Here is a 25,270-nt window from a genome sequence, read left to right on the forward strand (position 1 = left end):
CCAACTTCTGTGGCACTGCAAGTAACATAGTTATGGAACATAAGAGTAACCTGGCTTCAGGCATGCACGTTCCCAAGTTTCTGCCATATGTTCTGCCATGGAAAAACAATGGAATTTCAATAATTAATCAAATGTCAGGCCCTGGAAGACTCTTGCTTCTTCCTGCTACAGTGGGTTCTTCACTTTTTTCTCCTGAGCTAACTATAGAAGGATAAACTGTCTGTGACTTTCACACTGATGAGTACTTCTCCCTGCCCCTTTGAGTCCTTACTCATTTGTTGCAAGAAAGAAGCCTCATGCTCAGAAGAACTGTTTCAAATAAACCATCATTGTAGATAGCTTGATAATTTGGTTAAGTGCCTGCATCCCAAGATCAGAATTCATATCCCATCCCACATTAATGAAACAGAATTATCTAAATTTACCTTAAGTTCAGTTAATTTCAGTCACTCAGGAGTGTCGGACTCTTTGCAACCCCATGGACTGCAGCACACCAGGCCTCCCTATCTATCACCAACTTTCAGAGCTTGCTCACACTCATGACCATCGAGTCGGTGATGCCATCCAACCATCTCATCCTCTGTCATCCCCTTCTCCTCCTGCATTCCATCTTTCCCAGCATCAGGGTCTTTTCCAATGAGTCTGTTCTTCACATCAGATGGCCAAAGTATTGGAGTTTCAGCTTCAGCATCAGTCCTTCCAATGAATATTCAGGGATGAATTCCTTTAGGATGGACTGGTTGGACCTCCTTGCAGTCCAAGGGACTCTCAAGAGTCTTCTCCAACACCACAATTCAAAAGCATCAATTCTTCAGGGCTCAGCTTTCTTCATAGTCCAACTTTCACACCCATAGAAGGCTAGTGGAAAAACTATAGCTTTGACTAGACGGACCTTTGTTGGCAAAGTAATGTCTCTGCTTTTTAATATGCTCTCTAACTTGGTCATAGCTTTTCTTCCAAGGAGCAAGCATCCTTTAATTTAATGGCTGCAGTCATCATCTGCAGTGATTTTGGAGCCCCCCCAAATAAAGTCTCTCACTATTTCCATTGTTTCCCCATCTAGTTGCCATGAAGTGATGGGACCAGATGTCATGAACTTAGTTTTTTGAATGTTGAGTCTTAAGCCAACTTTTTCACTCTCCTTTTCACTTTCATCAAGAGGCTCTTTCGTTCTTCTTCACTTTCTGCCATAAGGGTGGTATCGTCTGCATATCTGAGGTTGTTGATATTTCTCCGGGCAATCTTGATTCCAGCTTGTGCTTCCTCCAGCCCAGCGTTTCTCATGATGTACTCTGCATATAAGTTAAATAAGCAGGGTGACAATATACAGCTTTGATGTACTCCTTTCTCTATTTGGAACCAATCATTGTTCCATGTCCATTTATAACTGTTGCTTCTTGACCTGCATGCAGGTTTCTCAGGAGGCAGGTCAGGTGGTCTGGTATTCCTGTCTCTTTCAGAATTTTCCACAGTTTGTTGTGATCCACACAAAGATTTTGGTGTAGTCAATAAAGCAGAAGTAGATGTTTGTCTGGAACTCTCTTGCTTTTTCGATGATCCAACAGATGCTGGAAATTTGATCTTTGGTTCCTCTGCCTTTCCTAAATCCAGCTTGAACATCTGGAATTTCACACTTCACATATTGTTAAAGCCTGGCTTGGAGAATTTTGAGCACTACTTTGCTATTTTGTGAGATGAGTGCAATTGTGTGGTACTTTGAGCATTCTTTGGCATTGCCTTTCTTAGGGACTGGAATGAAAACTGACATTTTCCAGTCGTGCGGCCACTGCTGAGTTTTCCAAATTTGCTGGCATGTTGAGTGCAATGCTTTCACAGCATCATCTTTTAGGATTTGAAATAGCTCAACTGGAATTCCATCACCTCCACTAGCTTTGTTTGTAGTGATGCTTCCTAAGGCCCACTTAACTTCACATTCCAGGATGTCTGGCTCTAGGTGAGTGATCACACCATTGTGATTATCTGGGTAGTGAAGATCTTTTTTGTATAGTTCTTCTGTGTATTCTTGCCACCTTTTCTTAATATCTTCTGCTTCTGTTAGGTCCATACCATTTCTGTCCTTTATCGTGCCCATCTTTTCATGAAATGTCCCCCTTGGTATCTCTAATTTTCTTGAAGAGATCTCTAGTCTTTCCCATTCTATTATTTTTCTCTATTTCTTTGTACTGATCACTGAGGAAAGCTTTCTTATCTCTCCTTGCTATTCTTTGGAACTCTGCATTCAAATGGGTATATCTTTCCTTTTCTCCTTTGCTTTTAGCTTCTCTTCTTTCTCAGCTATCTGTAAGGCCTCCTCAGACAACCATTTTGCCTTTCTTTTTCTTGGGGATGGTCTTGATCATTGCCTCCTGTACAATGTCATGACCCTCTGTCCATAGTTCTTCAGGCATTCTCTCTATCAGATCTAATCCCTTGAATCTATCTGTCACTTCCATTGTATGATCGTAAGGAATTTGATTTAGATCATACCTGAATGGTCTAGTGGTTTTCTCTATTTTCTTCAATTTAAGGCTGAATTTGGCAATATGGAATTCATGATCTGATCCAGTCAGCTACCGGTCTTGTTTTTGCTGACTGTATGGAGCTTCTCCATCTTTGGCTGCAAAGAATATAATCAATCCGATTTTGGTATTGACCATCTGGTGATGTCCATGTGTAGAGTCTTCTCTTCTGTTGTTGGAAGAGGGTGTTTTATAAGACCAGTATGTTCTCTTGGCAAAACTGTATTAGCCTTTGACCTACTTTGTTTTGTACTCCAAGGCCAAATTTTCACAGTACTCCAGGTATTTCTTGACTTCCTACTTTTGCATTCCAGTCCCCTATAATGAAAAGGACATCTTTTTTGGGTGACTTTAACTCAGATGACCATTATATCTATTATTGCGGGCAAGAATCCCTTAGAAGAAATGGAGTAGCCATCATAGTCAACAAAAGAGTCCGAAATGCAGTACTTGGATGCAATCTCAAAAATGACAGAATGACCTCTGTTGGTTTCCAAGGCAAACCATTCAATATCACGGTAATCCAAGTCTATGCCCCAACCAGTAATGCTGAAGAAGCTGAAGTTCAACGGTTCTATCAAGACCTACAAGACCTTCTAGAACTAACACTCAAAAAGTTACCTTAAAGGATCCAACTAAAGCAGGCAAGAAATTTGGATTGGAAAAAAGTAACTGTGTATTTGTGTTCTCTGAAGAACATGGACCAAATTCCTTCTAGTGTTTACAGGAATGGACTTTTTCTGATTAGTGAAAAAAAAAATTCTGAGATTTGACATATGTTTTGCACATGATCTTATCCTCTGATTTCACAAAGCAGTGCCCTTAGGGGTTACTATCTGGTTTCTGTTGCAGGTGTCTTCCTAGGGTTCAGTGGTTTGGGAGAAGGCCATGTCTAGGGGAAAGCTTCAAGGAGGTGAGTGGGGCAGGTGGCTAGGAGTCTTCATCTTTCATAATTCAGAAGGAATTGGATCCTGTGGGTAGTCCCTGCTATTGTCCTGGGTCCACTTTGAAGCAGGACCTGACATTTGGTTATATCTTTAAAAAGAAAACCCAACTTCCACCTGTTAGTTTGTAATGAAAATTTTACTGAAGATTGTATGCAGTGATGGAGGTTATTACATCAAACACTACACGTAGAGATGAGTAAAAAAGCTTCTGTCGGATGTCTTGGTTTTCTCTGCTACATTCTTTGGCCACCTGGACCACTTCCCTTCATCAGCATTTCTCCTTCCGTGTATGTCCCCACCTCAAATTCTTCCTCACCTCCATATTTTTTTTTTTAATAAGGAGAAATTTGTCTGTTGTGGCTTCTCTGCCCATTTTCCACTTAGCAAAGGAGAAAACGTCCTCAAGACCCACTCTCTACATAGAGCATGGACCATCATGAACACCCACTCTCTACATAGAGCATGGGCCATCATGAACACCCACTCTCTACATAGAGCATGGGCCATCATGAACACCCACTCTTTACATAGAGCATGGGCCATCATGAACACCCACTCTCTACATAGAGCATGGACCATCATGAACACCCACTCTCTACATAGAGCACGGACCATCATGAACAGCATGCAGTGAGTTTTTCTTCAATAGCTTCTCCTGCCATTTTAGTCTGAGCCCATTTTGTATTGCTTTGGCCCCTTGCAGGTTGCGATTCTGGGTTTGGCCATGGTTTGGCCAAGTATCTGGACGAGCTGGGCTTCACTGTATTTGCCGGAGTTCTGGATGAACAGGGGTCCGGAGCAGAGGAATTACGAAGAACCTGCTCCAAGCATCTCTCTGTGCTCCAGCTGAACATCACCAACACGCAGGAGATACAAGAGGCCTACAGCAAAGTGAAGGAGAAGGTGCAGAACAAAGGTACTGCCTTCAGCTACCTGTGCCCTTGGCTGCCCTCTACCCTCCTTGCAAATGCCAGACACTGGTTCTAGCCTCTAATTACCACTTCTCTCTAGTCTCTGATGGCACCTGGAGACCCCTGCGCTGAGCCCCTGCCCCTCGCTGGGACCTCTCTGGCATATATGAAGACATTGGGAAGGAGTTAGGCATGGTCCTTCCTCGGAACTTACAGAATTCTCCATCTCTTTCCCTCCAACCTCTGCTCAGTCACTCTCCTGTTACTTGCTGCCCCTCCGCATGTCTTTCCTCTTACTGATACTAACATGTATTAGAATTGAAGTAGCTTCACAATGGCTGTCTTCCCTCTTAGCCCCTGCCTTCCTCTTCCTCTCTCTTCACAGCCAAGCTCTTTGGAATCCTGCTGCTCTGTGTTCACTTCTTGACACATCTCCTTAAATGGTCTGGCCAAGGGAATCAGTCTGTGTTATCCTGAACACCAAGCTCTTAACTTCTCTGCAGTGTTTGAATGTGTTGATTACCCTCCCCTCCTTGGGCTTTGGGGGTCTCCAGCCACATCTTCCCTCTAAGTTCTCTGATCATTCTTTCTGCTTCTCTTATATGAACCTCCTTCCTCTGCCCACCGTGCCAGTCCCCTAAGTGTGAATGTTACTGAGGGCTCCGTCCCCAGACCCCACTCCAAGTTTCCTGGGCTATCCCGTTTCTCTTCCTATACCAGGACTTTTCACCTGGGAAGTGTCTTAAAATATCTATGTGTGGACCCAGGATGGGCTCTGTAATTTAGGGGATGCAGTGCAAAATTCGGAGAAGGCAATGGCACCCCACTCCAGTACTCTTGCCTGGAAAATCCCATGGATGGAGGAGCCTGGTGGGCTGCAGTCCATGGGGTCACTAAGAGTCGGACACGACTGGGCGACTTCACCTTCACTTTTCAGTTTTCTGCTTTGGAGAAGGAAATGGCAACCCACTCCAGTGTTATTGCCTGGAGAATCCCACAGATGGGGGAGCCTGGTGGGCTGCCGTCTATGGGGTCGCACAGAGTCGGACATGACTGAGGCGACTTAGCAGCAGCAGCAGCAGTGCAAAATTGCAAGTTATGTGAGGCCCCTTGTTTACAAAATGTTTAAGATGTTAAGGTAATGCCAGTGAAAAATTAAACGAAGCTTGAGATCTTTCTGAAGCATAGGTCTCACGTCTGTGATTCCCACGAGGCCTGGGGACTTTTCCCCGGCAGATTAAGTCAGTATCTACAGACGGTAACTCAGCAGATCCTTCCGCAGCGAGGCTGGTACTGGTGCTCTCCTTTTGCTGGGAAAGTCCACTATAAAAAAGATTCCATTTGGGGGTCCCAGGTATTAGCACATTTTAAAGGTCCTCCAGCAATGCTAATATTCTGCCAGAGTTGAGAAACACTGCCATTTAATCCAGTAATTTCTGAATCTGTGTTAACAACCTAGCCCTCTTTACAATGTCAGGACCTATAGGCATATACAACTGGTTACCAGATATCCCGCCTCAATTTGTCAAAAACGGACCTCCTTATTTTTTCCTTTGCTTCTAGTCTGCAAATCAGTTTCCCCTCCTGCATCCGATGACTTAGGCACTGGCTCAGACACCAGCTGTGCTTAGTTGCTCAGTCATGTCTGACTCTGTGGCCCCGTGGACGGTAGCCCGCCAGGCTCCTCTGTCTAGGGGGATTCTCCAGGCAAGAATACTGGAGTGGGTTGCCGTGCCCTCCTCCAGGGGATCTTCCCAATCCAGGGTTCAAACCCAGGTCTCCTGCAGGTGAATTGTTTACTGCCTGAGCCACCAGGGAAGCCCAGGCACTGCCAGCTAATCAGTCATTCAAGCCAAACAACCTGGGGTCACTTAGGCCTGCAGCTTACCCTTGATTTCTGCATTCTGTTGATCCTGAGTCCTGTCAATTCTATGTCCTAGATCTTTATCATCCCGCCTTTTCTTATTATCCCGGGGTAGCTATGGTTTAACTGGGACCCTCATCTCCCACCTGAGCTTTGTAATCGAATTTCCTTCCCCATCGCTTTCCAGATGGAGAATGGTCTTTACAATGCGCACGTCTTAGAGTATCATCCATCTCCTTTGATAAACTGAGCCTCCATGTCTTGGGCTCCTCCCATGAGCCAGGCATAAGCTTTGTCTCACTGAACGGTTCTGTGGTCCTCCACTCACCGTCAAACACCTTCCCAGGGATTCTAAGACCTTTCAGGAGAATAGCCCTTGCCAAAACCTTCATCTGCACTATCTGCTGTTCCACTCAGTAAATGATGAACGGTTTCCAGAATAGAATGTTCTAGTTCATGACTTTGTACTTTCAGCTTCCTCTTATCCAAACTTCCCTCTTGCCTTCACTTCATTTCTCTAGACTTTTGCCTTTGTCCAACCACACACTCTACAGGAGATCTAGCTCAAACATAACAGTAATCCAGGCTACATCATTTACTTCCTCTTCTGGAAACTCACTCTTTACCCCGTGCACACACCCTTATTACTGGATTATTATACAAATATGCCCATCTCCCACTCCTCACCACAGGTTTCTTAAGAACCAAAACTATGTTTCCATCAGGGTTCTTTCAGATACAAGTGACATAACCAATTCAAAACTGCTAAGCATAGTTCAGTTCAGATGTTAAGAAAGAGGATTCATTGTTCAGTTCAGTCGCTCAGTTGTGTCTGACTCCTTGTGACCCCATGAACTGCAGCACCCCAGGCCTCCCTGTCCATCACCAACTCCCAGAGTTTACCAAACTCATGTCCATTGAGTCAGCGATGCCATCCAACCATCTCATCCTCTGTTGTCCCCTTTTCCTCCTGCCTTCAATCTTTCCCAACATATCAGAATCTTTTCAAATGAGTCAGCTCTTTGCATAAAGGGAATGCATTTTGCTTACATAATGAAAAGGACCCGTTGGTTTCAGGCATGTCTGGATCCAGGCACTCAGGCAATGTCACCAGGACCCAGCCTCTCTTAATCAGCTTTGCTTTCTCCTGTTCTGGCTTCACTTGGGGGTTTTCCCTGAAGACCTCAAGGACTTCCTCCTTATATCCTCTTCACAGCTGATCTACCCAGAAAAAAAGAAACTAATATAGTTGTTTTCTAGAAAGGTCATTTTCCTGGCCTTTTCTTTTGCTGTCCCTTTTATTGACCTGATGGTGTCTTGTTAGGAGATATTCAATAAACACCATCTAGAGAGGCCCAGCGGGACAGTATTGGTCATAGTGAATGATAAAGAAGTACTTCTTGAAATGCTAATAACAATGTCAGTGTCCTGGGATGAAAGGATCCAATCAGTATGCTTTCCAAGGTGTGAGCATTTGGAAAACACTTTGCATGCTGTTTTGGGGCCTGTGTTCTGGAGAACAGTCCTTACTGAGGCAGAGTTACCAATATACCAATTCAACACCAATACAGAATTACCTGTTCTCGAGGTCTCTCTCGACTTCAGCCTCTCAAGTCAAACAGAAAGTGGAGCAGTAGAACAGGTTCATTTAAAATCACGAAGAAGGATGTTTGCTAAAGAACCCTCTGGGCCACGTGGATAAACCAGAAAACCTCAGCTCCTGTAAGAGGGCCAGCAACTGTGTGGTGTCCCTACATAGCAGATTTTAAAATTGGGATGAACACATTGTTCGTTATTGCCCTGGTATCTGCGTGCTCAGTCGTGTCTGGCTCTTTGTGACCCGTGACAGACTATCGCCTGGCGGGTTCCTTGGTGTGTGGGATTCTCCAGGCGGGAATACTGCAGTGGGTTGCTGTGCCCTTCTCCAGGTGGATCTTCCTGACCCAGGGATTGAACCTGTGTCCTCTGTGTCGCTTGTATGGAAGGTGGATTCTTTTAACGTGAGCCATCGGGGAATCCCTTTGTTCGTTATTAATATTAATTTTTAAAAAACTATTATGAAGCCCTATGGGTATAATAGGTTTATTGGCCAGCTTAGAATTCTATGGCAGGAGTTGGCAAGCTGTGGCCCTGCCTCTTTGTTGTTTTCAATATTTTATTTTGAAAAATAGTAGATTCACTCTTTGCCAAGTCTCCCCCAGTGTTAATACCTTGCGTAACTATAGTACACTATCAAACCCAGGAAACTGGCATTGGTGTAATCCCCAGAGTTCATTCAGATTTCATCAGCTATACATGCAAGTGCATGTGTGTGTGTGTGTGTGTGTGTGTGCTTGCTCACAATTTCATAATGTGTAGTTTTGTGCAATATCACCCCACTCAAAATACAGAACTGTTCCATCACCACCAGACGCTCTCATGTTACCTCTGAAGAGCCATATTCTCATCCTTAACCTGCTCTCTATCTCTTTAACTTTGTCATTTAAAGAGTATTTTATAAAGATATATCGATTATTATATAGATCTGCCACCTGTTTTTGTATATCCTGTGAACTCAGGATCATGTTTATATTTTCAAATGGTTAAAAGAAATCAGAAGAAGATTTTTTGGACACATAAAAATTATATGGGATACAAATGTCAACATCCCTATTGTTTTATTGGAACGCAGCCACTCCCGTTCATTTACAGATTGCTGTGGCTGCTCACACTGTAATGGCAGAGTTGAGTGAGTAGGACTTGCAATGTTAAAGCATTTACTATCCAGCCTTTTACAGGATATGTTTTCTGGTCCCTGTCACAGGGCATTCTCAAGCTGCCACCTGTATGTTTGACTGGTCAAAGGTATGCATCAGGCTGAGTCAATTAAAACCATCACTTGGAGGCATTAGCTGGAGGCATCCTCTCCTCCTATCACCAACCTCCTAATAGCTGTAGAGCTCTTACTGTGTGCCAGGCATCCTCTCACTTACAGCTCCCAGTCATTACTGCATGTAAATGTCAGACCACCAACTCAGCTGTGCAAGAAATGTAACTTTATTTTCTATAAGTCAACTCAATTTCTATCTTGAGCCACATGGTGAAAACCATGTCAGTCGTTTGGAGCTTTCTCTCATTTCCCCAGGGTGGCATCTTAAATTCCTAGGGACGGGACATTACATCTTTGATGGCCAGCGCTTCATGCTGGACTCTGCTGAGATGTCCAATACTCTGTCCAGTCCTCATGCAGGTTGGCTGCTACTTGCCTCTTTGAAGTTAGGGCTGGTGTTTGCTGCCATTTCTGTGCCTTTCCTAGCATGGAGCCTCATTCTGCTCCTCTATATCCCTGTGGTTCTCACACATGGGCATGCAGCTCACACTTGGGCATGTTTTGTCACAATGCTGAGCTTCAACAGCAATTTCTGATCATCAGTTTCTGATCCAGCAGGTCTGAGATGGGGCTCCAGTATTTGCATTTCTAACAAGTTCCCAGTTGTTGCTGCTGGTCTGGACCATGCCTTGAGAACCACTGGTCTAAACCCTGCAGTGGCTCAGGGAACTCAGAGAATCTGCTTCAGGTCTATCTAGCAGAACATGCCCCAGATCCTGTTGCTTCTGTTTCTCCCAGGTGACTCACCTGTGCTCCAGACCCTCCTCCCCACAAAGCACGTGGAGTTTCTGGGTTACCACTCTCCTGCCATTTAGGGCAATGACTCCGAAGCTTGGTTGTACACTGGAATCATCTATGTAGGGAATTTAAAAAATGGCTAATGCCGAGATCCCCTTTCTTTACTACCCCACAGTTGCTGACCTAATTGGCTGTGGTATGGCCTGGGTGTCAGGGTTTTAAAAAGTTCCCCAGATGATTTTAATGTGCAGTCAAGGCTGAAAAATCACCAGCTGTGGACACTGGTTCTCCAAATGAAGTCCAGGCCTGTAGTGTCAGCATCACCTGGGAACTTGCTAGAGATGCAGATTGTCAGGCCTCACCCCAGACATCCCCAATCAGTTTCTCTGGAGCTGGATCCTAGCCACCTGTGTGTGAACAAGCTCTCCTTGTGATTTCAGTCCGTCAAGGGGTTCAGGCTGACTGGGGAAGGGAGCAGAGCTCAAGGACTCTGCAGTCTTCTTAGCTCTTGGCATTTCTGCCCTAGTTTTCCTGTTTCCCTGTACTAGGGGAACTTTTCTAGTCAAAGGAAAAGGAAGACAGAATCTTGTTTTGTTGCACTACAGGTAAGCCACATTGTCTTAAATCTGCATGTCCTAGAGATATCATTCTGTCTCCACATACTCCTTTGAGGGAGAAACTTGAGGCAGACTTGGAATAAACTTTGAGGCAAAAGAATATACCTCCATAAAACCATTTCTTAATATTTCACAAGTATTCAAGGAGAGTAAGGTTTTTCCCTTTTCAAGGCTTTTTAAAAAATGTGGACCATATTTAAACTCTTAATTGAATTTGATACGGTATTGCTTCTGTTTTATCTTTCGGCTTGGGCCATGAGGCATGTGGGATCTTAGTTCCCTAACAAAGGATTGAACCCACACCCCCCTGCATTGGAAGGTGAGGTCTTAACCACTGGACCTCCAGGAAAACCCTAAGACAAAGGTGTGAGAGTTGAAGTGATCTCTTGCCCAGATCTCAAGTCTCAAAGGAGCTTGAAGGATTAAAAATCATCCCACTCTCTTGGTATTGCCCCATCTCAGAGGTGTTCCTTTCTGTCCTCAGGACTGTGGGCTGTGATCAACAACGCTGGAGTCCTTGGCTTACCAACCGATGGGGAACTCATTCCCATGACCGAATACAAACGATGCATGGCCGTGAACTTCTTCGGGGCCGTGGAAGTCACGAAGGCATTTCTGCCTCTTCTTAGAAAATCCAAGGGGAGGCTGGTGAACATCAGCAGCATGGCAGGTGAGCTTGCCTTTCCCCTACAAGGCCATGGATGCCAGTCCTACAAGATGCAGCTTGTAGCATTCTTTGTGGGCTGAACAAGAAGACAGGACTCTCATGCAGGGCTGGATGAAGATTAGTCCAATCCTGTGTTTGCCGTTGGTCTTAGTACAAAACCTTCCTGGTACTGACTCTTGCCTCTCTTCTAACTCACCTATTCATTACTGGGGATTTAGGGTTCTCAAGTATCCTCACAGCGTGACTGCTAATGCATAAGCTCCCTAGATCTGGCCAGGAAACCCTGCATACAGTTCACGTCAGCGTGACCGAGGGAGGACCTGTGTTTTCCAGCCTCCCAGCATCTGCACTCTCTGTCCTTCCATGGACAATGAGTAGGCACATGTCTTCACTCTTTTGGCACTGTTGGTGCTGCGTATCTCGGTTGGCTGCCAACTAGTACTTTCCATAAGATTATTCCCATCGTTTTGCAGTCTCAAGATAGTTGGGACAGGGTGTGACATTTCTCATCTCTCTCCATTTCAAAGGGCAGATAGTTAACAAGTCAAGGGTTTAACATCTCCCTTCCATGAAAAAATGCTCATGCAGGTGATGTCAAATTCTTTCTCCTAGAATAGATATTTCCAAACTGGGATTCTTGATACCAGACAAAGACAACACGAAAAAAGAAAACTACAGGCCAATATCACTTATGAACATAGATGCAAAAATCCTCAACAAAATTTTAGCAAACCGATTTCAGCAACACATCAAAAAGCTCATTCCCCATGATCAAATTGGGTTTATCCTAGGGATGCAAAGATTCTTCAATATATGCAAATCAATCAATGTGATACACCATATTAACAAATTGGAAGATAAAAACCATGTGATAATCTCAATAGATGCAGAAAAAGACTGACAAAATTCAGCACCCATTTATGATTAAAATTCTTCAAAATATGGGCATAGCAGGGACCTACCTCAGCATAGTAAAGGCTATATATGATAAACCTACAAACTGGGGTTCCTCAGAACCTTAGTAGGCTTTGAGTGGTGTCCAGGGGGTTGTTTGGGGAAGTCACTGCATGGGTAAGTGGGAAGCCTAGAGGGTGGGCTCTAAACTCCAGGATCCCGTCTTTGCATAGAGGAATGCCGATCTTCACTGGTAGATCAGTTGGTTCTGAGAAAGATTAAAAAAAAAAAGAAAAGTAGAAGTCCAACTATTTGTTCGTCTGACTTGGGTTTCTTTACGTTTCAAGGGGGAAGGTTTGTTTTTTTTTTTTTTTAAAAACAATTGATATTGTCCCGGATATTTTCTTCCCTGGTTCTAAGTTAGCAACTTCCTTGAGCTTTACAGTTATTTGAGCGTGTTGCTAACATTGCTACTTTCCCTGGTGGCTCAGACAGTAAAGATTCTGCCTGCAATGGAGGAGACCCAGGCACAATCCCTGGGTCAGGAAGATCCCCAGGAGAAGGGAATGACAACCCGCTCCAGCATTCTTGCCTGGAGAATTCCATGGACAGAGGAGCCTGGCAGGCTACAGTCCTGCTAACACTTTCACTTATCACATGTTTCCATTAGAGGAACATTTTTGAGTATTAAATCACACATCTCACTCCTATTCTCACCACTAGACGTGCAAAACCTTTACACCTAGCCTTAATTATTTCCATTCCATTATTCTACCATCATCCTCAAGTCAACATGTTTGAAGCTACACTCGCTAGCAGCAACTCAAAAGTTTGCTCTCTTGACTTCTTTCTGTTCATCTGCTGGTCTTTAGGTTTCAGAGCTTCGAGCTTTCTTTGGTTTGTTTATCCCTGTGCCTTTCTCTCCTTTGCTCTCAGCCAGTCACCCACCGGAGCCTCTCACTCCATCCACCAGGATGTGTGGAGTCTTCCTTCATCACACCCAGCTCCGAATCCTTATGTTTCAGGGAAAACCCAGCAGTGGGTGCATTTACAGGACTCAGAAATCACCCAGGGTATTTTATAAAGTTGTTAGAACAGTAGCATGAAATCAGAGCAGACAGGAAGCATGTGTCCCTGATAGCACAGGCGTTTGTAAGAAGACAGGAGCCAAAGATGTTAAGCCACGCATACAGTCTACCTTATCGACAAGGAGCAGAGGAATTCAGCAGAATTCTTTGCAGTTTGCTGATGAGTGTTTTGCAGAACAATGGAAGAGATTTTAAGCAAGGAGAAAAGAAGCTAGACTGTAACACAAAAATCAGAAAAGTCATGGGATGTGTAAAAGACCGCATATAGCCTACCACTAATCCACAGAAATTAACATCCAAGATGATGACAGCTTGGTGATGAGTCTCTTGGCAAAGCTAATGTAATAGTAATTTTGGAAAATGTACTTATTTGGGAGTACATGCTGGTCTTTTTCTCATTTTGAAGATGGAGGTAAGGCGAGAGAGAGAGCGCCAGTCACTAATAAGTGTTTTCCAAAGTTCTCCCCGGAGCTCCTGGCTGCCCTGACCCTTCAGGTTGTCTTGAGCCTGGCACCTAGGCCACCTTCTGCATGACAAGAATCTCATGTAGATTTATCATGGAAGTTTGCCTCAGCCAGGAGGAGCTAAGCTGGAACTGATAACTCTGTTCCACTTATCCAAGGCTGCATAGCAAGTAACCCCAAAGACAGTGTCTCAGGACACTGTGAATAGACAAGTGGTCTGGTAGTGAATAATGATCTCTCAAATATATCCATGCTGTGATTCCCTGGACCTGAATCATGTGACTTTACTTGGCAAAAGGGACTTTGTAGGTATGATTGAGTCAAGGATCTGAAAGGCAGAGATCATCCTGAGTTATCTAGGTGGGTCTGATGCGGTTACAAGAATGCTTATAAGAGGGAGGCCAGAGGGTCAGAGTCAAAGAGTGGTTGGAAGGTGGACAGTTGTGACCAATAGAACTGATATTAAAGTACTTAGAGCGGTGCCTGGCATATAGCAGATATCTAATAGATGGTAATAATTATTAGGAAGCATCCATTAGGCATTGTGGAGAAGGAAATGGCAACCTACTCCAGTATTCTTGCCTGGAAAATCCCATGGACAGAGGAACCTGGCAGGCTATAGTCCATGGGGTCAGAGTCAGACATGACTTAGCAATTACACAAACAACTATTAGGTTTTAGGCATTTTGGGGATGCCATCAGAGATATGATCCCAACAACCCTGCAAAGTATTAGTCTCCTCCTTTTGCAGTTGTGAAAATCAAGTTTCAGAATAGTTATATAAACCAACCCTCCAGCTAGAACTGGAATTGAACTTTGGTCCCATGTTCTGATGCACCAAATCACTGCCTCTCCCACTGATTTAGGTAAGATCTTGTGTTAACATCATGTCACAGACTTTTCCCAAAGGATCACCTCTACCATGTTCCTCTGCCTACTAATCTGTAAGCTTTAGCCTCACCCCCATACCCAGGTGTAAAGAGGGTCAGTATAACCACTCCTGTAGACAGGAAGTTCCAGGATTGGGGCAGGGCAGAAACATTGCTTCTTTAAAGACTTCACCAGGAGATGCACACAACAGTCGATGACATTATGAATACACCTCTTCCTCCTACATCTCCCCCTCTCCAAAGAAAGCAACAAGAAAGAGAGAACAAGAGAGGCAGCATGTAGCTATATAGGTAGAATCAGGTTTCAAAAAGGAGAGAAAGCCAGGAAGCTGAGTGGGGATAAATTAGGTGGGTTTTGAGCCTGTCTTTCTCGCTGACAGTGGAGTGACCAGGACAAAGTTCTGAATCTGAGTTGCAGCTTGTGCATTTTACAGAGGGGATAAAAATGATGGTTGCTTCTTAGGGCCATGGTGAGATGGGATGAAATGACATGGATTTAAGCGTCAGCCTTGAACCTGGTGTGTAGCAGAGTCAGAGACTCGAAAGCCATCTGCCATGAAGAGGCTGGCTCTGTGCGCCCCTGTGGCTTTTCATCTCGCCCGCTGCTGGCATCACCACGCCTGACTGTGACACTCATGGCATTTTATCCTGCTGCTCCCTATCACACACTATAGCTCCTGGGCAGATAAGCCCAATAGGCTACTACTTCCAGATTTGACCACAATTTACCCTGGAGGACATTTCCCCCCACCCTGTAAGCAAGTTCGTTTCTCATTCCTCCCTCAGAATAGGATGGCTCTTTAACCTAAATCCCGGCAAGGCAGTTTGATAAATATTTAACCAAGGATTGAAGGAAGTGAGAGAAGACTCTCTGATTGATGGGACAAAGGGCAGGTGAAAAATCTTTATGTTTGAGAGGTCTGAGGTCCTTTCTGGCCAGCTGTCCTCTTAAGAAACTGCAGAGCAAATACCTGTGTTATGCTGCAAGCTGTGCTTGAGTGAGAACAGCTAAAAGCAAACCTTATCGAAACGACACAGGCCTCAGGGATTTTGAGCCGGTTGTGCTCTGAACTGCGCTCTTGTATTAAACTAGCTGGGTGACCTGAGGGCAGGCTACCCCACTTGTCTATGGGTCCCTTTCGTCTTCTGTCGTGACAGGGTGACACAGCACCCGAGTCTAAGGCAGCATTTCCCAGCCTCCACATTACTGATATTTCTGGGGAGGCTAATTCTTTCTGTGGGGGGCTGTCTGATGCACTGTAGGATGTTTAGCAACACGTGTCCTTGATTCATTAGATGTAAGTAGTACCCACCCACAGTGCGGAGAAACCTTCAGATATTACCACGTGTCCCCTGGGGGTGGGGTTGGGGTGCAGAATCACCCCCAGCTGAGAATTTCCGGTCTCAACTGTGGAACTAAATGTACTGTGGGTTCTGAGCACTTAGCACAGTTGTAGGAGTCACTCTAGCAACAGGGATCTCTCTACCGAGAGGTAGTAATGGTTGCCCAAGTTCACTAAAACGATGCACAACTTGAGAGTTGCGTGTTGAGTTTTATTGCGGGCAAAATGAGGACTGGAGCCCGGAAGGCAGCACCTCAGATAGTTCTGAGAGACTGTTCCAAAAGAGGTAATAGGGGAAGGCTAATGTATAAGGTTTTGGTGAAGAGGGCAGCTCAATACCATTAAGCATTCATTTACAAAAAGGTTTCTGCTAGTCAAGAGGATCTGATGTCACCATGAAGGGATTTATTGCTTTTCTAGATATGAGGAGATGCAAAGATTGAGCTTATAAAATCTGTTCCTAAAACATCTATCTAAAGGCCCATGCCCTCAGGGGCACAGAGTGCCTTACTCCACGCTGAACTCCCTTGGCAGGTGTTAAAGGTCAACAGTTGCAACAGTGCAGGGTTCAGCCTCCACCGAGGCAGATGGTGAATGCCCTTGTTCAGTTGTTCGCAACGATCTTGGCAAGTGCCAATTGGTTGTTGACACCCATCACATCAAGCTGTTTAAAAATGCGTGAAAAACTTTGCCCAAGTCATTGGCCTCACAGAGAGTCTTACAAGTCTACAAATTCTAGGCATCGGCAGATCCAACCTTGAGTTCATTTTGACTTAGTCCATGTGGTGGTTTAATCACTAAGTTGTGTCCAACTCTTGTGACCCCAGGGACTGTAACCCGCCAGGCAACTCTGTCCATGGGGTTTCCCAGGCGAGAATACTGGAGTGGGTTGCCATTTCCTTCTCCAGCAGATCTTCCAGCCCAGGGATTGAACCCCGTGTCTCCTGTCCTGCAGGCAGGGTCTTTACTGACTGAGCCACCAGGAAGCCCAAGTCGGTAGAAATTGACTATGGGATCATACCTGGATTTCTGTTTTTTTTTTTTTCCCCTTGCCGAACTAGCTGCCTTAAGGGAACCATCTGGCAAATCATTCAGCCAGTCTCAGCTGCTCAGTAATGTGAGAGGAAGCCAAAGATGAGATCTACTTCCTTAAAACTAGCCAGGGCAAGCATAGGACAATGAGGGAGAGGGGGGGGAGCAAGATGGAGTGAACGTCTTCGTGCTGAGGTTGATTAGATGCTAACATACTTGAAGCCATTCATTTCTAACGTCTACAGGATGCAGAGACTAATCCCTTTTAGATCAAGAACACTCTAGCCCAGGATCATCCAGCTGCTAAGTAGTTGAGTCAGGGTTGGTACCTATGTCTGTTTTTTGACTCCAGATTCTGTGTTTCTCTCACTCTTCCCGACTACCAAACAAGGAGATACCAGGCAAAAATGGGGAGGAGGCCAAAAAAACCTCGAAACAAACAGGAAAACCACAGACCCTCACTCTAGTATGTTTAAGCAATGATGAGGAAGTGTTAGCAGCTGAGGGCTGTCGCCTGCATCAGTGCTTCTCAAACACTGTGCATGGAGATCACCTGGTTGATGCTGCTGTTCAGTCGCTCAGTCGTGTCTGACTGTCTGTGACCCCATGGACTGCAGCATGCCAGGCTCCCCTGTCCTTCACTATTTCCCCGAGTTTGCTCAGACTCATGTCCATTGAGTCGGTAATGCCATCTATCTCATCCTTATTGCCCTCGTCCCCTTTTGCTTTTAATTTTTCTCAGCATCAGGGTCTTTCCCAATGACTCTGCTCTTTGGGCGGCCCTGTTAAAATGCAGGATTTGACTGAATTGGTCTGAGAGGGCCTTAGAATCTGTATTTCGTAACTAGTTCCTACGTGAATGCTACTCATCCCTGGACAATGTTTTTTAAACTTTGGATGCATTAATATCAGCAAGTGGGCTACTTAAAAACAATGACAGGAAGCCAAAACTTCAATGAGGTACTATTTCACACCCAGTAGGGTGACGTCACGAAAAATCAGAAAACAACACTTGATCTGCCAGGATGTGGAGGAAGTGGAACTCTCCTGAATTGCTGGTGGGAATGTAACATGGTGCACCCTCTGGGGAAAACATTTGGCAGTTACTCAATAAATTAAATTGGAGAAGGAAATGGCAACCCACTCCAGTGTTCTTGCCTGGAGAATCCCAGGGACAGGGGAGCCTGGTGGGCTGCCGTCTATGGGGTCACACAGAGTCGGACATGACTGAAGCGACTTAGCAGCAGCAGCAGCAATAAATTAAACATAGAGTTACAGTATGACTCAGCAATTCTACTCCTAAGTGTGTACTTGAGAGAACAGAAAACAGGTGTTCAAACAAAAACTTGTACACAGGTTTTCATAGCATCGTTATTTACAATAGCTAGAGGTGGAAACAATCCACATGTCCATCAACTGATGAACTGATGAACATAATGTGGTCTGTCCACACAGTGGAATATTATTAATCCACAAAAAGAAACAAAGCACTGATACACTGAAGGGTGAACCTTGAGAAGATCGTGCTAAGTGACAGAGGCCAGCCACAAAAGGCCACATGTTGGGACAGTCCTATTTATGTGAAATGTCCAACACAGGCAAACCCATAGAGACAGAAAGCAGGTGAGTGGTCCTCAGGGCCTGGAGGGAAAAGGTGTGAGAGGTGACTTTTAAATGGTTACGGGGTTTCCTTTTGGGGCATTGAAAATACAGAACCAAACAGTGCTGTTGGTTGTGCAATATTGTAAACATACTAAAGCCACTGAATTATACACCTTAAAAGGGTTAGATGGTGAATTTTACATTTTGTGTGTTTTATCACAGTAAGAAAAAATTCCTGCTCTCACCCCCAGAATTTCTGATTCAGTGGGTCTGGGGTGGGACTCGAGGGCTTGCACTTCTAATAGACTCTCAGCTGCTGCCACTGCTTCTCAATCACACTTTGAACAAGGTCTTAGATATTCCTTTTGTTATTGAACAGTCTGTTAAATCCCCAGGGACTGGGGAGATGCTCTTAATCTCAAATTTCTGTTATCCATACCTAAACGAGGTAAGCAAACCTACCTCTCCTGGGTTGGTCTGTGTTCTTTTTTTTTTTTTTTTCTTTTGGTTGCACTTCGTAGCATGCAGAACTTCCCCAGCTAGGGGATCAAACCCGTGACCCCTGCAGTGGAAGCATGGAATCTTAACCAGTGGACCACCATGGAAGCCCTGGTCTGTGTTCTTGAGTTGGAAAGGTGCAATGTCGTAATGAACTTTGTTCCTTTTTTGGGGGAGGAGGATGGAGGCGGGGATTCTTAGATCCCTGACCAGGGATTGAACCCTGGCCCTCAGCAGGGAAGCCCTAACCCCTAGACTGCCAGGGAATTCCCTGGACTTTGTTAGTTGAATTGACTCACTTGACCTTGGAGGAAGCAGAAACCAGCTGGGAGCCCTCACTACTTTCTCCCGAGACAAGGTCATGAGTACTGTCATGGGAAGATATTAGAGAATGAGAAGGCTGCTGTGGATATGGGACCCTGGTACCCCTATAAATGTGTCCTGCGCCTGGTCCCAAATCACAGAGAAGAGTTTCTCCGACGCCAACAAGCAATGCTCAGATACCAGCATGGTACTTACAATGCCACTCAATTCTGACGCTCTCTACCTGGATATAGCATCAGGTCCCACTGGCTGAGGGCTCAGTGCTATAGGACTGTCCTCCCAACCCCCACCACCCCCCACCATCCCCACTTTGGATTCAGTTCTAACATCTATCTGCAAGATCCAGAGACTAATTCCTTTTAGATTAAGCACATCTAGCCCAGGATCATCCAGCTGGTAAGCAATGGAATGAGGGTTGGTACCGAGGTCTTTTACTGTAAATTCTCTGAATTCTCACTCTTCCAGGTTACCAAACAAGGACATATCAGGCAAACACGGGGGCAAACAAACCAACAGTGGGTGCTGCTCACAAGCCAGGCTATCATCTGTGCTTCTGATTGATGAGCTGTAGAGCAGAGGTACCAACTACTCCGTTGTTGGGACTGATTAATTTGCTAGAGCAGCTCAACTCACTGGATTACTGGTTTATTACAAAGGATATTAAAGGATACAGATCAAGAGCCGGATGAAGAGCTACACAGGGCAAGGCATGGGGAAAGGGTGAGATGTTTCCATGCTCTCTGAAAGCCAATCTCCATGTGGTCACTGACCTGGAAGCTCTCCCAACCCCCTCCTTTGGGGCTTTCATAAGGCTTCATTAGAGCACGTGATTGACTACATCATTAGCCATTGATGGTTGATCTCAATCTCCCCTCTCCCCTCACTGGAGATGGAGGTGGGGGTAAAACCAAAAGTTCCAGCCCTCTAATCACAAGGTTGAATCCAGTGGCCACCAGCCCCATCCTTAGGTGAGAGTTTTGTGGGTTGCCTAGCCCCACCCTTAGGCGAGGGTTTTGTTGGTTGCCTCATTAACACGACAAATCTCCTCTAACCTTTGCAGCTCCTGCCCCTTAGGGCAGGGGTCCCCAACAGCCAGCCCTGAGACTAGTACCTCCTGTCAGATTAGTGGCGGGGTTAGATCAGAAATAAAGCGCATAATAAATGTATGTGCTTGAATCATCCTGAAATCATCCCCACCCCCCACCTCCTGTCTGTGGAAAAATCATCTTTCATGAAATCAGTCCCTGGTGCCAAAAAGGCCGGGGACCGCTGCCTTAGAAAGCTCCCGGGGCTTTAGAAGCCCAGTGCCAGAAACAACAGCCATGACCAAATACACATTTATTATAAATCAAAGTATCACGCCCTACCTATGCAGCTTCGGGCTGAAAAGTCGCAGTTATTCCACCCTGTGTTACAGGACATCCACTTGGAAAGCCGTGTGTTAGCTTTCGGTCAGGAAAAAGATGATCTGGTAGGTGTGGATCGTTGTGCATATGAGGAGCCTTTGAGGCCCTGTGCTTCCTTAGAGGACCCCAAGAGCACTTGACTGCTAGAACTGAGAGAAAGCTTACTAACCTTGTTGCTTGTCCAGCACCAAATGAGTCAGGCAAAGACTAGGACTGAGCCCCTCCTTAGGGGGTGGGGGTGGGGGTCGGGGAAGGCCTCACAGTTCTGTAAGCTGCAGGATTGAAACTTCAAGGTTCCCTCTACACCATGAAGTCCAAGACAGGGAACCCCAGGGTGATGACAAAAGTAAGTGCGGAGCTTGTTTTTGCCAGACAACAGAGTCACTGAGTAGTTCCCCGAGGCAGAAAGACTGGGGAGGGGAGACTGGTAGATTTAGAAGGGGGTGGGATGCTGCACTCCTGGTGGCTCCACCAAGGGGAGATAGCTGGCTTGCAGTTGTGAGAGGATGGAAAGAGTCCCTGGGGCTTCCCTGCTGGCTCAGTGGTAAAGATTCCGCCTGCCGATGCAGGAGATGAGGGTTCGATCCCAGGGTTGGGAAGATCCCCTGAAGGAGGAAAGGGCAACCCACTCCAGTATTCTTGCCTGGAAGATCCCATAGACAGAGGAGCCTGATGGGCTACAGTCCAAGGGGTTGCAAAACGTTAGACATGACTTAGCAACTAAGCAACCACAGCAGCAGCAAAATAGTCCATAGGTTTGTATGCAGATGGTTAAAACAAGTTCTGTTGTTGCCAGGGTGTTCCATTAAGTTGCTTAATAACAGGTCACCCCATATTCTGGGCAGTTTACCAGCGCTGGCTGCTTTGAATCCATTGACAGGAACCCCAGCATTCAACTTTAGTATCTCTTAAGCGAGTATCCCTCTAAGGGCAAGGCTTTGCTTTCGCGTTAGCCACGTATGTGATGGGGGTGCATGTGGGATGGAGTGACAAACAAGTGCACTGTCACTTTAAATTTGCTTACAGCCTCAGCAGAAACGTTTCACACTCTGGTGTGCTTAGGGGGCTCATCTTTTAGGTTTCAGATTAGCCAGACCTTGATTTGGGGGCTTCCCATTTATTGTTATTTAGTTGCTAAATCATGTCTAACTCTTTTGCAATCCCATGGACTGTAGCCTGCCAGGCTCCTCTGTCCATGGCATTCTCTAGGCAAGGATACTGGAGTGGGTTGCCATTTCCTTCTCCAGGAGATCTTCCCAACCCAGGGATCAAAACCCACATCTCCTGCATTGGCAGGCGGATTCTTTACCACTGAGACACCAGGGAAATCCAGGGGCCTCCAATGACAAGCTTTAAAAAAAAAAAAAAAACCTAAATTTTTAGTTTTATTTACCAAAATGTTAACAGACCTTACGATCTTGGTACATCCAAAGACCTACATGGGAGCTAGGCAATTCTCTTTCCCTAAGATGTCTTAAATAGAGTATGCCTTAAAAATTTTTTTTCTTTCGAAATAAGTATAGATTCTCAGGAAGCTGCAAGGAAATGTACAGGGAAGTCCTGTTGGCCCTTCACTCAGCCTTCCCTAAAGATAACATTCTGCGTAATTATAGTGTGACATCAAAACCGTCAGGACCATGCACAGAGCTTATTCAGACTTCATCAGTTTTATCTGCACCCATTTATGTGTGTGTGTAATTCTGTGCAGTTTCATCATATGCATAGATTTCTAAAACCACCAACAGAATCAAAATACAGAATGTTTCAGCAAAAGGATCCCCTGAGCTATCCCTTTCAGGACCATATCCACACTCTCGCTCCAACTTCTGGCCACCACGAATCTATTCTCCATCTGTATAATTTTATTTCAAGAATGTAATATAGATGGAATCATACAGAATGCATTTTAAGATATGCTTTCAGTCAACATAATTTAAGGGAAATATATTTTGACCAAGGCACATACAGCTGAAGACCAATCAAAACCAAACATGTAAACAAGAAACACTTTCTTCCAGCATAGCCTTAGATTTAATTTCAGACTCTTGAAACACAACATACCTTACCCCTGATCTCCCCCTGCCCCCACCCACATCTCTGAGACTTAGATCAAAGATAAGACAACAATGCCAAGTCACTATCCAACTTCTGAGTCACAACTTCTACAACCGAAACATAAACCTCGGTTTTCCCAGGTCCCAAGCTGTATTAACATTTACACGTCCAGAAGACAGAAATAAATGGAAAAAATTCAGAGATGTTCTTGAGAAGCATTTAACAACCAAATCTGACCACTGGAATCACTTGAGGGAGCTTTCAAACAATCCAGTGCCTGGGCAAATAACAGGAAGGTCTATTAGGGAGCCTGTTTTGTACCAAACATTCACTCAGCTTTCACAACCATCCTGTGATACACGTATTACCCTTATTCCTAGTTTACAGATCAAAAGACAGGTGCATAAACATGAACTGGTTTTCCTAACTTTAACTGACTTTGAACACAGGCACAGTTGGCTCCAGAAGCCAGCCCTTAACTGCTGCCCTCTGCTAACCTGCCTTCCAGCTGGCCACGCATACCTCATCTCTAAAAACTGTGAAGAAATGACAAGTCTAACTGTCCAAACCTGGTTGAGAGTTTGAACAAGTTGCTTTAGCTTCTTTGGCCTTTCTCACGGGTCAAAGGAAGGAATTGGATTTTGAACTCTTAATTTAATCACTTCAATAAGAAGCAGCTTAAATATGTGGCAAGCAGGAATCAGAGCTTAATATTTGATGCCAGATTCTGTATTGAAATTGCATTAGTTAAACTTCAGGACTCTTTCTTTTAAGTGACAGGGCCAAACCTCAAAGGAACTTAAAGAAGGAAGTAGGAGTTTATGAACTCACTGACAGTTGCAAACAAGCTTCAAGGTCATCATAACTCTTCCCCCAGCTCCATCTCTGTTTCAGTCCACAACCCTCCACCTCTAGCTTCCCAAACTAGCTTGTCACCACTTTCTTATGCTTACCTTCTGTGAGGTGGTGACCAAAACAGCCCCAGGAGTTCTGATATTTCACCATTATCACATGTAGATATCCAGGAATAAATGATAAAGCTACCTCCCTTCCACAATCTATATCAGGACTCTGCTCAGTTGAAGTCACATGCACAGCCGCAACCCAGTCTCCATAGCCAGGGGATGCAAGATCATGACTGGCCAGTTGGCCTGTCTTAATGATGACAGTACCTCTGACTGACGGCCTTCCTGCAAAGACAGAGGGATAAGGAAGAGTGTTTCCCAAAAGGAAGTTATGTGAGTCAGACCAAAGATTTATTAAAAAAAATTTTTTATTTGACTGCACCGCCTGGCCTGTGAGATCTTAGGTTCCCCACCAGGGGTCAAACCTGAACCCTCTGCACTGGAAGCATGGGGTCTTAATAGCTGGATCATCAGGGGAATCCTAGACCAGAGCTTTAATAATCATGTAAGAAGAATAATGCTAATTGATATTAGCTCTTCTAGGTATCTCTTCAATGCCTATGTTCCCTGCCCCCCAGTTTTGCTGGGCTGCAATTTTCTTCCCAGGAGCAAGCATCTTTTCATTTCATGGCTGCAGTCACTGTCCACAGTAATTGGGTTCACTTTTCTCCAAACTCTCTCTGCAGCATTTATTACGTAGAGTCTTTTTGATGATGGCCATTCTGACGGGTCATACCCTCTTACAGAGATGTCCCGCAGTTCCCTGTGGTGTCTGTTACTCCTTGCAGCAATGTGTTAAGCCCAAGTACAAGTACAGTAATGGAGTGAGCAGTGCCCATTCTACCCCAACATATGTCCACCCAGGACCTCAGAACGTAGGTTGGCCAAACCGGAAGGCCAGAGGTTGGGCAGACGCTGTTTATTACATTCGCTTAATTGCTGGGAGGGACTGAGCCTTACACTTGGTTTGTCACTAGACCAGCTGTGATGGAACAGCTGTGGAAAGCAGACGCAGAGGAAGCCGGACAACAGTGTGACCAGGAACACATGCTCACCTGGGTACCGGGGGCCCTTGTCTTCCTTTGTCTGCCTTAGTCATTGCTGATACCAGCTCCTGGCATGAAGTAGGTGCCATCTAAAAACTTAGTGGATGAACAAATAAAAACCTCAGACCTGATTTTTTTTTTCTTCCTCTCGTTGTTCCCTAGGAGGGGTTCCAATGCAGAAGATGGCAGCTTATGGCTCATCCAAGGCAGCTCTGATCATGTTTTCATCAATCCTTCGACAAGAGCTGTCCAAATGGGGAGTTAAAGTCTCTGTCATCCAGCCCGGAGGCTTCAAAACAAGTAGGTGTCTGAGCCCAAGAGCCCAGAAGTGTTCATTCTGGAAGAGATTCTGACAGAGGTTCTGTTCTGACAGAGGTCAAATCAAACCTATTAGCGGTGGACCAAAATAGGGTTGGAATGGGTGGGCCTTTCTTAAGCGAGTATGCACGCTCAGTCGCTTCAGTTGCGCCCGACTCTTTGTGACCCTGGGGACTGCAGCCTGCTAGGCCCCTCTGTCCATGGGATTCTGCAGGCAAGAATACTGGAGTGGGTTGCCATGCCCTCCTCCAGAAACTCTTCCTGATCCAGGGA

General features: G+C 45.2%; 1 protein-coding gene across 1 annotated transcript in view; it reads left to right on the top strand.

Annotated features, from left to right (window-relative positions):
- The window catches only part of HSD17B2 (hydroxysteroid 17-beta dehydrogenase 2), a 99,136-nt gene that overhangs the window by 66,134 nt on the left and 7,732 nt on the right, over window positions 1-25,270 (top strand). Inside the window, 3 exon segments of the mRNA NM_001267882.1 lie at window positions 4,170-4,382; window positions 10,950-11,135; window positions 24,842-24,979. Of these exon segments, the coding sequence (NP_001254811.1) occupies window positions 4,170-4,382; window positions 10,950-11,135; window positions 24,842-24,979 (537 nt within the window).

This window comes from Ovis aries, chromosome 14 (genome assembly GCF_016772045.2).
Source record: "Ovis aries strain OAR_USU_Benz2616 breed Rambouillet chromosome 14, ARS-UI_Ramb_v3.0, whole genome shotgun sequence".
Taxonomy (NCBI): Eukaryota; Metazoa; Chordata; class Mammalia; order Artiodactyla; family Bovidae; genus Ovis; species Ovis aries.